The sequence below is a fragment of the Macrobrachium nipponense genome, chromosome 6 (genome assembly GCF_015104395.2).
Source record: "Macrobrachium nipponense isolate FS-2020 chromosome 6, ASM1510439v2, whole genome shotgun sequence".
In the NCBI taxonomy this organism is placed as follows: domain Eukaryota; kingdom Metazoa; phylum Arthropoda; class Malacostraca; order Decapoda; family Palaemonidae; genus Macrobrachium; species Macrobrachium nipponense.
Window position 1 is genome coordinate 103,497,528 of NC_061108.1, and position 15,239 is coordinate 103,512,766.

Below are 15,239 nucleotides of genomic sequence, written 5' to 3' on the forward strand. Positions count from 1 at the left end.
TCTCGCCTTGAAATAATGGCGTTAAGTCATAGGGGAGTCGGGGGGATACAAGTGTACCTTGAGTACCCACCAGTTTTTTAATATTGGGTAGTGGTCATATGTTTTAAGTATTGGTGGTGTAGGTGTCTGCCTTGTTTTGGATTAATGTTTTGTGGTACCAAGCCCTGGGCAGGGGCAATTATTTGTAAACTTTGTTGGCCTTCAGTACTACTTGGTAAGTTACGTATCTAAAAATAACATTTTTATGATAAAATAGGATTTATATACTAGTATATATGTACTTACCCAGTAATTGTAATTACGAATGGAACGCACCCTCCTCTCCCCACATACAAACTTTTAACATAAACAAATTGTCTGCTTGGCTGGGTTGTTCCTCTCTCCTACTCCGAAAGTGGGCGGGGCCGTGTCACCTATTAAAAACAAAGGAATCGCTACCATAATTTCAAATTCAAACTGATGTCAAGTAGACAGTCTTAGCTAAGTAATTACTGGGTAAGTATATATATAAAATTTTATTTTATCATAAAAATTCCATTTCCTTTTAGAGCACTAAGGTGAGGTTGGTACTTGGAAATAAATTTCTTTTCAATTGCAGTGGTATTTCTTGTTACCTTAAAAATGATTGCTTATAAAACAAGATTGCTTTAAAATTTTTACTATTATATTAATCTTTTATACAAGTTTATATAATGAGAATTCAGATTTATAAGTATATAATTTTTTGTTGTGTTTGCTTTTGATTAAGTTTTTTCCTTATGTATATTTTGTAATTATTTTTGCAAATAAGATATGCTAGGTTTTATGACACTAGTATTATGATGTTAGTTTGCTTAAAAAATTAAAAAACAAAATTCTGATTACTGTTTATTTCTGCATCTATTTCAATGCTATAGAATTTAGCAGCACAGGCACGTAGAAGTGTTGGGAGAGGTGACCACCAGGCAGTGCTCTCTATTTTAGCCATGCTACGACATGTAACCAGTATGCAACCAGAATATGATCGCCTCCTTACAAATTGCCAGACTTCAATACGGTCCAAGTTTGCTGCAATCATCAATATGCTTCAAGATACGGTGAGTTGACACATTTCTACACCTATAGCTATTGAGGTCACATTTTCACTTACTCTAGGAGTAAGCCCACAAACTACTTTGTTGTTGTTCTTGCTGGGGGGGGCCTAGGAAAGGGCAATGGAATAGCTTAAAAATGTCTGAGAAAGGTGTTTTGGGGAGCTAGAGAAAAAGGAAGTTTAGGATAGGATATGTGATTTTTTTGTTAGAATGAAAACAAAAAAATAATGTGCATGTTAAATTGTACAGAACAATTATTTCCAATAAAATATAGTGTATTTATTCTAATTTTCATTAGTAAAGCAACACTATTTTATAATAGATTTTAGCATGCACCTTGAGTAAGCTGGAGGTTGGATCACACCTTGTTTCCTTTTATTTTTAGTGACCATCCAGTATTGTTATAGTATCGTATCTTCTCAAGCTTTGAACTCTTTTCATACTCAAACTTGTTGCTGCTTAAGTTCTTTCAGATTTTATATTGTGATCTGAATAGCAAGTTTTTAATCCTTAAGGATAAGGAGTCATTAAATTTGTCATAAAGGAAATGAAGTTTGATGTACAGGTGGTTACAGGAAACTCTCAATTAGCATCCTTTATCCCTTATAGATGTACAATGAATACAAAGGATGATTAGAAAGGGGACAATAGGTAAATACAGTAAATCTGTTGTTAGGCAGTATAGATAGTCAGAAGGCAGTAATAGAACATAAATGAAAATGGAAATTAAAATGTCATCCATGTGTAGGATGTACTGAAAAATCCCTTGTATAAAAGTGAAAAACATGATTTGAACAATGTTATAACTTTAAATTTATATTTAAACAAGCATCAAATGATCTTGGTAATATTCTATTAAAAATTTACCTCGCAACACACTGGAAATTGATTATGTCATTACTGTACCTGATTTTGAAGGGAGTCATTGTATTTGAATGCCACTAGTTCTTGACAGATTTGCTAAAATGTGTCATAAAGAGTGCTTTTCACAATGTCTTGTGACTTAACTTACTGCAGCTGCTCTCCAGTTATTAATATTCATACAAATGATGACAAAAATTATCCATAAAAAAAGCACTTATGGCAAGTTACATGTTATATTGGCTTTTCTTGATATCCTAGGTGAATGTGACTCTCTCTCTCTCTCTCTCTCTCTCTCTCTCTCTCTCTCTCTCTCTCTCTCTCTCTCTCTCTCTCAAGTGTAATGAAAGTTGAATTTTTATATACATATATTCTTTATAAGAATCATGTGCAGTATAAGTAGAACATACAGGCCCCAGGTTACGTCATCCTGGACTTACGGCGCTTGCCTTATGGCACTGTTAACCACAGTTTTTCAGCATTGTAAGTGGATATATGGCGCCTTTACCTGCTTTACAGCACTTAACCCAGACTTACAGCATTTATGGCGCTCTTAAGTGCTATTTATTCCTATCATAATTATGATGATTCAGGTTAAGGCAATTTTTGGCTTACAGTCCCCTGCCAGGAACGGAACCCCCGCTATAACCTGGGAACTGCCTGTATTAGTTTAATCTACTTTGTTGGGGGTCTCAGTTATTCATCATATTACCATGTTGCAAAAATAGAGTATGTATGTAAACCATTTACACTCAAGATGTTGTGAGTGTGAACTATTTGAAAATTTGTAAATTTGACAAGAGAAAAATATATGTGCTCAGCTCTGAGAAAATATAATACATAATATATATTTAATGGCATATGGATAAAATTCATAAATATCATGACTATCTATTAGGCAAGATAAATTACCACACATTTAACATACAGTAATCAGAGTAGAATACAAAGATAAATAGATTATTGGTACTACAGTGGACCCCGTATTTGTGTTCTCAACATTCACAGATATCTCTGTGGACCATATCTACCCATTATTCGTGGGAAATTCACATATTCACTGTATTTTTTATGAGAAATATCCACAAATTACTGTACAGTGGTACCTCGACATACGAAAGGCTCAACTTAAGAAAAACTCGAGATATGAAAGCAAATACGAAAAATTTTACGGCCCTACATATGAAAATTGCTAAAGTTACGAAAGGTTGTTGCTGTAAAGTCCCGAGATTCGCCCGGACCACCGAGAACAATTTTAAAACTCCCGCACCGCCAACTGAGTAAACTCGCCACCATCCTCCCGCTCCCCCATTGGTTCCTGATGCTAGTCACCCCATAAGATCCTGCTCTCCTATTGGTCAGCATCTACCCCTTGTGTTTTAAGTATTCTATTGGTAAAAGGATGCTGTAAATTGAAAAACTTATTCATACAATACATTTAATAAAAAAAAAAAAACATTAGGTAAAGATAGAATAAAGAATAGAAATGAATGGTTATTATACTGTTTGGTAGTTTCAGTAGTTGAAGAGAGATATTGAAAATTTATGGCTTACTGTGTACTAGGAAAAGTGATTGCTTGGCGATCGTTCGATACTCATAAGTGCTGGATGTAAACAGAAGTTTGGAAGCATTTTTTGTTTTGTTTTGTTTATTATAGTTAATGGTTACTTAATAATTATTTGAAATGAGTATATGCAATACATTTAATAAAAAAATTGTGAATTAGATATCATAAAATATAAAATAAATCAGACTGCTATCATCGAAGCCAACAAATACATATTTTTTAGAATTCTTCTTCTGTTTTAATATTACGTTACATATATGTTTCATTATAGCTGTCAGTAACTCGGTATCTCCATTAGGTAAAGATAGAATAAAGAATAGAAATGAATGGTTATTGTACTGTTTGGTAGTTTCATTAGTTGAAGAGAGATACTAATGAAAATTTATGGCTTACTGTATCCTAGGAAAAGTGATTGCTTGACGTTCGTTCGGTACTCGTAAGAGCTGAATGTAAACAAACAATTGGAAGGTTTTTTTTTTTTGTTTGTTTGTGTATTATAGTTAATGATTACAATTAATAATTATTTAAAATGAGTACATACTGATTATTTATACATTTTATTGACATATTCTAAGCTTTTAACTTCTTATGTTTAGATGTCAGATTCATAGACTAGGCGACAGTAGCAACCACTAACATAGGCAAGGCTTATTGCTAAGGGACATATGCTAAAGTCCTAATATATGCAGTAAAAATGGGGTTGAACATTACATGCAGTTGAATATTACTCAAGTATGTACAGTATTTTGCCTTTTTGGAGTCATATTTCTTCCGTCCGATCGGCGTCGTAACCCTAGAACATGTGTTGTAGGCCTGGAAATATAATTTACTGGGGTGTTTTTGTAGGGCTTGGAACGGATTAGGCATTTTACATGTAAAATGCGGTTCAAGATACGAAAAACTCATGATACGAAGGCCGCCTCAGAACGGATTAATTTCGTATCTCGAGGTACCACTGTATTTTTATATAAATTTCATGATTAAATGCACTTTTTGTGATAAAACTATATAAAAAACCAGGAATTAGCATTTTTAATGGTTTGTTCTTGAGTTTGAACTAACAAAATAGGCAGTTCTAAGGATTTTTTAGGAGTTCTAAGTATTTGTGAATACGCAGGGTCCACTGTATTACTATTAGCAGAGATAAAAAGTTAACTTTTGACTTTTATTCAAGATAAACTGAGCCATTTGTATGGAAAGTACTGTAAGTGAGCAGAGTTCATGAAGATATTCTCTTGATTTGAAATATAAAAGTAAAAAAACTCTTGGAAATTTTTTATTGATGCCCGAATAAAGGAATTACTTTTTAAACAGGACTTTTTGAAAACCATATGACTAGGAAGAATATTTTTTGGAATCCAAAAGGTATATTTTTGTCAATATCATAATTTAAAAAATCCAACTTCATTGATTTAGTGTGCTATTCTTCAGTAATATTGGGATAGTATATATTATTTACAAAACAAATTTCTCCCCAGTGTGTCAAAGCACTTGATGGTTTTGTTGAAAGTGTCAAGAGTGATGGTGAGAGAGCACTGCCCAAAGATGGCACTGTACATGAAGTCACAAGCAATGCCCTCATATTCACTGAGCAGCTACTTGAATATGCTACAACCCTTTCCCCAATGCTCCAGCGGGATCCTAGTATAAGTGCTGGTGTTGCAAATCTTCCTCGAGGAGTTGATCAGAGCCTATTAGCAAAAGCACTTCTTGGTGCTTACATAAGTAAGTTTCATCTTTTTTTTGTTCTTCTTACACATAATAGCACTTAATATCCTGAGGAGAGTACTTGCTTATTAACAGACTGGACTTTATGTATTTTCAAAATTCTTAGAGATGAAAAGTATGATCAGGGATCAAGTAATATGTCCCTTGTGCATGTCTTACAGATACAGTATTGTCTTTATGAACTATGTTATGTGTATGTTTTAATGTACCATTTAGTAGTTAATTTTTCTTTACACTACTTCCCATTAGTCCTTTATCATTACCTCAAGTGAAGGGTATATACAGGCGGCCCACGGTTAACAGCTCAATCACTTAGCGGCAAATTGGTTTTATGGATGTTGTCAAAAACATTGATTAAAAAAATTAAGGTATTTTAAGGTATTTTTACAGCACAATTTTTGGTTAACCCTTAAACGCTGAGCCGGTATTTCCAAAAGTGTCACCCGTATGCCGGCAACGTTCGGGACTGAGCGCCAAAGCGGAAAAAAAGTTTTTTTCCAACAAATCACAGCACGCTTAGTTTTCAAGATTTAAGAGTTCATTTTTGTCTCCTTATTTTGTCATTGCCTGATGTTTAGTATGCAACCATCAGAAATGAAAATATCATTATCATATATAAATATTGGAATATATGACAGCGCAAAAAAAAAATTTCATATATAATTGTATACAAATCGCGCTGTGAGCAAAACGGTTAAAGCTAATGAGTTAACTACCTTTTCGTTGTATTGTACACTAAATTGCGATGATTTTGGTACATAACAATTTGTAAAACGATCAAAGCAACACTAGAGAAAATATTATCACAGTATGATGCATGAATTCGTAACACGCGGACATAAAAAAAAAGTTGTTTTCAAAAATTCTCCATAAATCGAAATATTGTGCTAGAAACTTCCTGTTTGTTGCAGAATGAAGGTAATTAAATGAATATTACTAGACTGTAAGTGTTCTAGCTAACAGTTGCAGTTTTCAACCATTTCGGTCGAGTTAAAGTTGACTGAAGGTTGAATTTTTTCTATTTATCGTTATTTATATGAAAATATTTCAAAACGGATAAAAGCTACAACCATGAGTTATTTTTTGTTGTATTTTACATGAAATTGCACAAATTTTCATATATAAAACTTTATGTAACAGCTAATATAAAACGGTGCAAACATTACGACTATCTGACAAAAATATTTCTTATTTTTTCGGAAGAGTTACCTCGCGAATGTAAGGAAAAAGTTTTTTTCAAAAATTCACCATAAATTGAAATATTGTGCTAGAGACTTCCAATTTGTTGCAAAATAAAGGTAAATGATTGAATATTACTAGAATGTAAGAGTTTTAGCTCACAATTGCGTTTTTTTACCATTTCGGTTGAGTCAAAGTTGACCGAAGGTTGAAATTTTGGCACTTATCATTATTTATATGAAAATACTTCAAAACTGATAAAAGCTACACCATGGGTTGTTTTTTGTTGTATTCTACATGAAATTGCACATATTTTCAAATATAAAACTTTATGTAACGGCTAATTTAAAATGGTGCAAACATTACGACAATCGGACGAAAGAATTTCTGATTTTTTTCAGCAGAGTTACTGTGCGAACATAAGGAAAAATTTCTTTTAAAAAATTCACCATAAATCAAAATATTGTGCTAGAGACTTCCAATTTGTTGCAAAATGAAGGTAAATGATTGAATGTTACTAGCGTGTAAGAGTTTTAGCTTAAAATTGCGTTTTTCGACCATTTTGGTAGAGTCAAAGTTGACCAAAGGTTGAATTTTGGCACTTATTATCATTTATATGAAAATATTTCAAAACTGATAAAAGCTCCAACCATGAGTTATTTTTTGTTGTATTCTACATGAAATTGCGCACATTTTCATATATAAAAACTTTATGTAACGGCTAATGTAAAACAGTGCAAACATTATGACAATTTGACAAAAAAATTTCGTGATTTTTTCGGAAGAGTTACCGCGCGGACGTAAGGAAATTTTTTTTTTCAAAAATTCACCATAAATCAAAATATTGTGCTAGAGACTTCCAATTTGTTGCAAAATAAAGGTAAATGATTGAATATTACTAGAATGTAAGATTTTTAGCTTACAATTGCGTTTTTCGACCATTTCGGTTGAGTTAAAGTTGACCAAAGGTTGAAATTTTGGCACTTATCGTTATTTATATGATAATAATTCAAAACTGATAAAAGCTATAACCATGGGTTGTTTTTTGTTGTATTCTACATGAAATTGCGCATATTTTCTAATATAAAACTTTATGTAACGGCTAATTTAAAATGGTGCAAACATTATGACAATCGAATGAAAGAATTTCTGATGTTTTTCAGCAGAGTTACGGCGCAAACGTAAGGAAAAAGTTTTTTCAATAATTCACCATAAATCAAAATATTGTGTTAGAGACTTCCAATTTGTTGCAAAATGAAGGTAAATGATTGAATGTTACTAGTATGGAAGAGTTTTAGCTTACAATTGCGTTTTTTGACCATTTCAGTTGAGTCAAAGTTGACCAAAGGTTGAAATTGTGGCACTTATTGTTATTTATATGAAAATAATTCAAAACTGATAAAAGCTACAACCATGAGTTATTTATTGATGTATTCTACATGAAATTGCGCACATTTTCATATATAAAACTTTATCTAACGGCTAATATAAAACGGTGCAAACATTATGACAATCTGACAAAAAAATGTCAGATTTTTTCGGAAGAGTTACCGCACAGATGTAAGGAAATTTTTTTTTTAAATTCACCATAAATCGAAATATTGTGCTAGAGACTTCCAATTTGTTGCAAAATAAAGGTAAATTATTGAATATTACTAGAATGTAAGAGTTTTAGCTTGCAATTGCGTTTTTCGACCATTTCGGTTGAGTCAAAGTTGACCAAAGATTGAAATTTTGGCACTTATCGTTATTTTTATGAAAATACTTCAAAACTGATAAAAACTATAACCAGGGGTTGTTTATTGTTGTATTCTACATGAAATTGCACATATTTTCATAAGTAAAACTTTATGTAACGGCTAATATAAAACGGTGCAAACATTACGACAATTGGATGAAAGAATTTCTGATTTTTTTCGGCAGAGTTACCGCATGGACATAAGGAAAAAGTTTTTTTCAAAAATTCACCATAAATCAAAATATTGTGCTAGAGACTTCCAATTTTTTGCAAAATGAAGGCAAATGATTGAATATTACTAGTATGTAAGAGTTTTAGCTTACAATTGCGTTTTTTGACCATTTCTTTTGAGTCAAAGTTGACCGAAGGTTGAAATTTGGGCACTTATTGTTATTTATATGAAAATATTTCAAAACTGATAGAAGCTACAACCATGGGTTATTTTTGTTGTATTCTACATAAAATTGCGCACATTTTCATATTTAGAACTTTATGTAACGGCTAATATAAAACGGTGCAAACATTACGATAATCAGACGAAAGAATTTCTGATATTTTTGGTAGTTAATGCGCGGACGTAAGGAAAAAGATTTTTTTTTAAATTCACCATAAATCAAAATATTGTGCAAGAGACTTCCAATTTGTTGCAAAATAAAGGTAAATGATTGACTATTACTACAGTGTTAGAGGTTTAGCTTACAATTGCATTTTTTTTTACCATTTCGGTTGAGTCAAAGTTGACCGAAGGTTGAAATTTTGGCACATATTGTTATTTATATTAAAATATTTCAAAACTGATAAAAGCTACAACCATGGGTTGTTTTTAGTTGTATTCTGCATGAAATTGCGCATATTTTCATATATAAAACTTTATGTAACGGCTAATATAAAACGATGCAAACATGACAATAGGATGAAAGAATTTCTGATTTTTTTCGGCAGAGTTACCGCGTGGACATAAGGAAAAGGTTTTTTTCAAAAATTCACCATAAATCGAAATATTGTGCTAGAGACTTCCAATTTATTTCAAAATGAAGGTAATTGGTTGAATATTACTAGAATGTAAGAGTTTTAGCTTGAAATTGCATTTTTTGACCATTTCGGTTGAGTCAAATTTGACCGAAGGTTGAAATTTTGGTACATCGTTATTTAAATGAAAATATTTCAAAACTAATGAAAGCTACAACCATGGGTTTTTGTTGTATTCTACATGAAATTGTGCATATTTTCATATATAAAACTCTATGTAATGGCTAATATAAAATGGTGCAAATATTATGTCAAAGTAACGAAATAATTTCTGAGATGTGTCGCTGATGATTTTTAGTCCGAGAAGAAAGAAATTCACTCATTCGTGCCTGGGTAACGCTTGTAAACAAAAGAACAGCTTGATCCGTGAAGTCCTAGCATCCCTCAGGGTGCATGTTTCAAAAGCTTTGCCAAGTAGACCTATATATAACTATTTTTCCGTGAATTAAAAAAAAAACTTTTTTGCGTCGACGTATCATACGTCAATTAAGCACCCAACAGACAATTTTCATCAACGTTTAGTACATCCAATAGGAGTTTAAGGTTTAACAGCACCGTTGTGTCTAACGAGTACATACATTTGTAGAAATACCATTCAGACCATAAAGGTAATGCAAATGATATTAAAATTTTTTATTGAGAGTTATTACATAGGTATTAGAGTAAACTATATGCCCCAGACACTGTTCTATGCCAAAAATATCGATTTAAATGAGTGCAAATTTAGCGTTGGATGTGTCGATTTATAAATGTTCATGCTTTTATGTTTAAAATGTGTATGAAAATGTATTATGTATAGGGTATTTTTATTTCTGCACATAAATATGATACCAAGGCAGCTTATGAAACTGCCCTCCAGTTATCAAAGAGGATGATTTTCATGTTCGTTCTTGTGAGCCACCGCCTGCTGCTCTTCCGAAAATATAAAGATAAAAAAAGTGCAAATTTAGCGATCGATGTGTTGATTTTATAAATGTTCATGCTTTTATGTTTAAAATGTGTATGAAAATATATTATGTATAGGGTATATTTATTTTTGTATATAAATATGATACAAATTAAGGCAACTTTTGTAACTGCCCTTTGCGTTATCAGAGGATGTTTTTTCATGTTCGTTCTTGTCTGCTGCTGTTCCGAAAATTGCATTTACAAAGACTTCACAGGGTTATATTTCATTATTTTGGGAGCTAATTATAACTCATTTTGTTAATGAAACTTCAGGTTTTTGTTATAAGTTTTCATGCTTTTATGTTTAAAATGTGTATGAAAAATGTATTACAGGGTATTTTTTTTATTTTTGTGCATAAATATTATACAGTGGCAGTACGCATGTCCATTTTGAAGTCTTTGTAACAGCCCTTCACATTATGAAGACAATAGGTTGTTCAGTCGTGCCCGAATAATAAAATTTTAATTTATATAATTGAATCACGTTTTTTTAACATTATATTTACAATTGTTGCATAGATTGATTTTAAAAGACAAAACCCGCATTTACATTCGATTTTGCAACACTGCAATTTATTTGCTTTACCATGGGATAGAAGTACAAAATATAACTGTGCAACTCAGTCAATTTTTTGCTTTTTTACGCAAGCAAAAAATTGAGGTACGACCGTATGAGCTTGAGATGCTGCTGGTACGTAGATGACATAATGACGAAAGTTAAGATAAGCACAGAAGAAAAAGTGGATATGCATCCTTTCGATAAATCTTTTAAAAAGTTATACATTACTTCACTGTATCCAATAATATTGTATGTACAGTGGTCCCCCTGTATTCGCGGGGGATGCGTACCAGACCCCCCCGTTAATAGTTAGAACCCGCGAATGTTTGGAGCCCCTATAAAAATGCTAAAAACATCCTATTTTGTTAGTTAAAACTCAAGAAAAACCACAAAAAAATTTCATACTTGGTTTTTTTAATAGTTTTATCACAAAAGTGCATTTTATGATGAAATTGATAAAAAAACTCAGGAATTTGTGGATATTTCTCATAGAAAAATACCGCGAATGCGCGAATTTTCCGCGAATAATGCAGGGAAACGTTCCCGAGAGAAATCCGCGAATGTGTGAGTCCGTGAATCCGGAGAACGCGAATACGGGGGGTCCACTGTATTATAAAATACTAAGGAAGATCTAAGTTGGTATTCTGCAGAGCAGCCAATTTTTTGGCTTGGAAATCAACTGATGGCAAATACGAGTTTGTTTCGTCATATTTAACACAATTCTGAGCAAATTTTCTTGCTTCTAGTTAGCATAAATGAATATCTAGATACTTGACTTTTATGAGACGTGTTTTTAGGTGGAAATATGACTTGAATTGTCTCGTGATTGTGAACTCATTTTTTTTTTCGTTAACAGATTACATTGGCGGCATGTTTATTGAGTAAAACAATAAGTGATTCCATTCGCAATTTTCCTTTATATCATCGTAATACGAACTTTACATTATTTATCTTTTATCGGCGTGAAACCAACAGTAAAATGTGTTCTTTCAAGTACAGTAGTTTTGATCAAAATGATTTTATCTCAATTTTATCTACGGTTGTATTTGATGGCATACGTTTACTGGAGTTTTATTTTTGTTGCTAGTTTCCCGTTTGACAAGTGGGCTTCGCGCTCGGCTACCAATCTGGTGGTCTGAGTTCGATTCTCGGCTCGGCTAACGTGAAATCAGAGGAATTTATTTCTGGTGATAGAAATTCATTTCTCGATGTAATGTGGTTCGGATCCCACAATAACCTGTAGGTCCCGTTGCTAGGTAACCAGTTGGTTCCTAGCCATGTAAAAATATCTAATCCTTCGGACCAGCCCTAGGAGAGCTGTTAATCAGCTCAGTGGTCTGGTAAAACTAAAATATACTTAACTTATCCTTGTTGCTGATTCATGATAATGGTCATTAGTAGCTTGAACAGTTTTCTTAGCTTCAGCTATAAACTAGGTTTAAATTTAGCAATATATTTCACTATAGATCTTTGATCTATAAGGCAGTCCCCGGGTTATGAAGAAGGTTCCGTTCTTGAGACGCGTCGTAAGCTGAAAATCGTCGTAAGCCAGAACATCGTCAAAAATCCTAAGAAAACCTTACTTTTAATGCTTTGGGTGCATTGAAAACTATGTCAACTGCATTCTTTTTGCATTTTTCATCAAAAAAGCCTTCAAATATTGATTATTTTGCATTTTTGGTGTCATATTTCATCTGCCAGATGAGCGGTGTAGGCGCCGTAACCCTGGAACATGCATCGTAACCCTGGAAATAATTTCTGATGAATATACTTGTAATTGAAAAGCGCCTTAACCTCAGAACGTCGTAAGCCGAACCCATCATAACTCGGGGACTGCCTGTAATTGATCTTTGATCTATAGTGAATAAAGTTATTACATTAAGACATCTCAGTCCTATTCTACATAACGTCATTTATAATAACTACGATAATAGTGTAGTACTATAGTACGATGATTGAAATACAAGCCAAACGGATGTTGTTATCCAATTCAGTTGTACTTAGAAAAAAAAAATTGTTTCTCATTCGGTTGTTCATGGCTGTACGTATACGTTTACGCAATGAGCATAACGTTAAAACCATACTTTCATCATTCTCTTTTGCTGTTTTTGAACTTATGTAACGAGAAGATGGGATAAAGTTTATTCTATTGTAATTTGATATCGCATAAAATCGGATTATCGTAAGACGAATTATCGTAACTTAAACACTATATATACCTGTACACTGCATAAAACCTTATATCTTTACATACTCTAGACACCCAAAGGATTAAAGCTAGGCTTTTTTCCCTTTACAGTATTTATAATACTATAATGTACTGTACAGTACTATTGTACAGTAAATTCTTTATTAATATACTGCATAAATATAATTTTACTCATTGTGGGATTATGGCGCCGTTTGACTGGTCTAGGGCACTGTTAACTGGTCTAGTATTCTGAAAGGAGGTGTGCGGCGGCTGTAGACTTTAAAATCGCTTAGTGCCAAAAATTGCTCGGGATCGGCGGCCAGGAACGGAACCCCTGCCGCTAACCGAGGGCCACCTGTAGTTGGTACAATTGATGTCATTTCATACTTCTGAAAAGCTCTCAGAGCAGTACATATATTGTAGATCTTATGGTGCCTGAATTTTGGGAGAGATATCATACTGGAATGTTATATATCATAAATTTATTGTACTTGTTCAACAATACAGTAGTATACTTTATTTTACTAACATTCTAGAATAAATCTATACTTAATTCCAAGATAACTTCGATATCTGTGTATTCTAAATTCTCATATACTACTGAATTCCTAGGTGAAGAAGCCTTTCTGTAGTATGTTTTCAATATTGTATTTGAATTTGAAAATTTGCTATTTATAACTATAAATTTATTGCATAGATGCGCTAAAACTTTATTACACGGTTATCTAATATCTAATACTGGAGGCAGGATTAAGATTACTGTCCTGACTTCTCATATATACATTGTTATCTCATTTGTTTAGATTTGTCCATGTTAGTTTTCAGTTGTTCCGATACGTAATACAAACCATTGGTCCTTTAACAATAGGAAGTAGCTAGCGGCAGCTGGAACGGTCGTAAGCTTCGAACAAGGGGAGAACGGTAGTTAACTGCTTGTCCGACAGTCGCGCGCCGCGCGACTGGGAGGTAAACAAACCACTTTTGCTTTCGGCCGCGGGTGTGAAGGACGTGTTCGTCATCGCTCTCTGCCCGCTTCATCGTCGTATGCTTTGTTTATATTGTGTTTTCTACTAATGGTTTGTTGAAAATGAAACTGTAAGTACACTGTTTTCATTTTCATTACTTAATTATGAACCAACATGGAGTTATCGCCGTAGATGCGGCGATTTCCTCTCTTTTCATGAATTGAACCCTTGAATTATGTCTCGGTGCCGAGGGCGGGCGCGCTCGCGCCGAGTCATGTATTTTGGGCGAAAGTGTGTAATTGAAAAATGTAAGTACTCTTTTCATTATATTTTTGCCCTGTGCGTTCGTTACCGAGAGTGTGATTGCGCTCGGCACGAGCCTTTTAATTTTGTATAATAGAATGCAATGAAAGTGGATTCGCAATTGCAATATTCTTTTCATTTTCATTTATTTATTTGCATGAATTTTGGATCAATTTTCGTTCTTACCCGGGAATTGATCCTTACGATTTTTTTATGTGAAAATGAAATCGCAAGTGCAGTATTCTGTTTCATTTTCATATATATTTTATGATAGCATCATATTATTGGATCAAGTTTCCGTTCTTACCCGGGAATTGATCTTTTCCCCTTTAAGTTCTATGAAGTGAATCGCAAGGGCAGTATTCTGTTTCATTTTCATATTACTTTTCACTGCTGTGCGGGGGTAGGGGAAGCGAAGGTCTGCCAGGAAGTCGTCGGAAAGCTCTCCCGCGACTCCCTTGGTATCCGATTCTTCGTCTTCCTTCCTGCCCCCCGCTCAGCTTCTTCGTTGTATTTTGTATTTGGGGTCTTCCTTGCGTTCGGGGTGGGGCATGTCTTCCCCCCGTGCGTGAGGGAACCCCTCTTACTAATCTATCTATGTTACCGCAGGTGCTACATCCGTGGGAGACGACCTTGGACAGGTATGGACCACCGCGGAGCAGGGCGTGCCTAGCATCCACGGGCTGCTGCAGCGTCTAGCGAGGTCTGGGGCGGTCTCCACTACTACCACGGCCGCTTATGCTGCTCCCCCCCCTCCTGGTCTACACTCCCCATGCTGTGTCGATGACGCCGTCTGCCGCTACTAGGGCCGCAGCCGTACCGAGGTGGGGTTGCCGCCGCCGCCTGTTTTCTTCGTGTTGCCTGCCCCAGACTTCCGCTGTTCCAGCAGCTCGTCCCTGGACCGGCCGCCAGGACCCAGGTTCCGCTGGCTGCCGATGATTCTACGAGGCGATCGCTGGGCCTGCCGTACCTGCCGCTGATGTGATTCCCGCTGTTGGCTTGGCTGTCCCTTCTGGGTCTACCGCTGCCGCTGTTCCTGCCGCTCCTGAGCTGGTTGCTGTTCCTGTCGCTCCTAGTTCCTGTGCCTGTCCATGCTG

The 15,239-nt window shown here is 34.5% G+C and overlaps 1 protein-coding gene across 1 annotated transcript in view; it reads left to right on the forward strand.

The window, feature by feature from the left end:
- Positions 1-15,239, forward strand: part of LOC135216779 (exocyst complex component 7-like) — a gene marked incomplete in the record, with an annotated part of 204,491 nt that overhangs the window by 108,224 nt on the left and 81,028 nt on the right. The window contains 2 exon segments of the mRNA XM_064252262.1: positions 897-1,076; positions 4,981-5,227. Of these exon segments, the coding sequence (XP_064108332.1) occupies positions 897-1,076; positions 4,981-5,227 (427 nt within the window).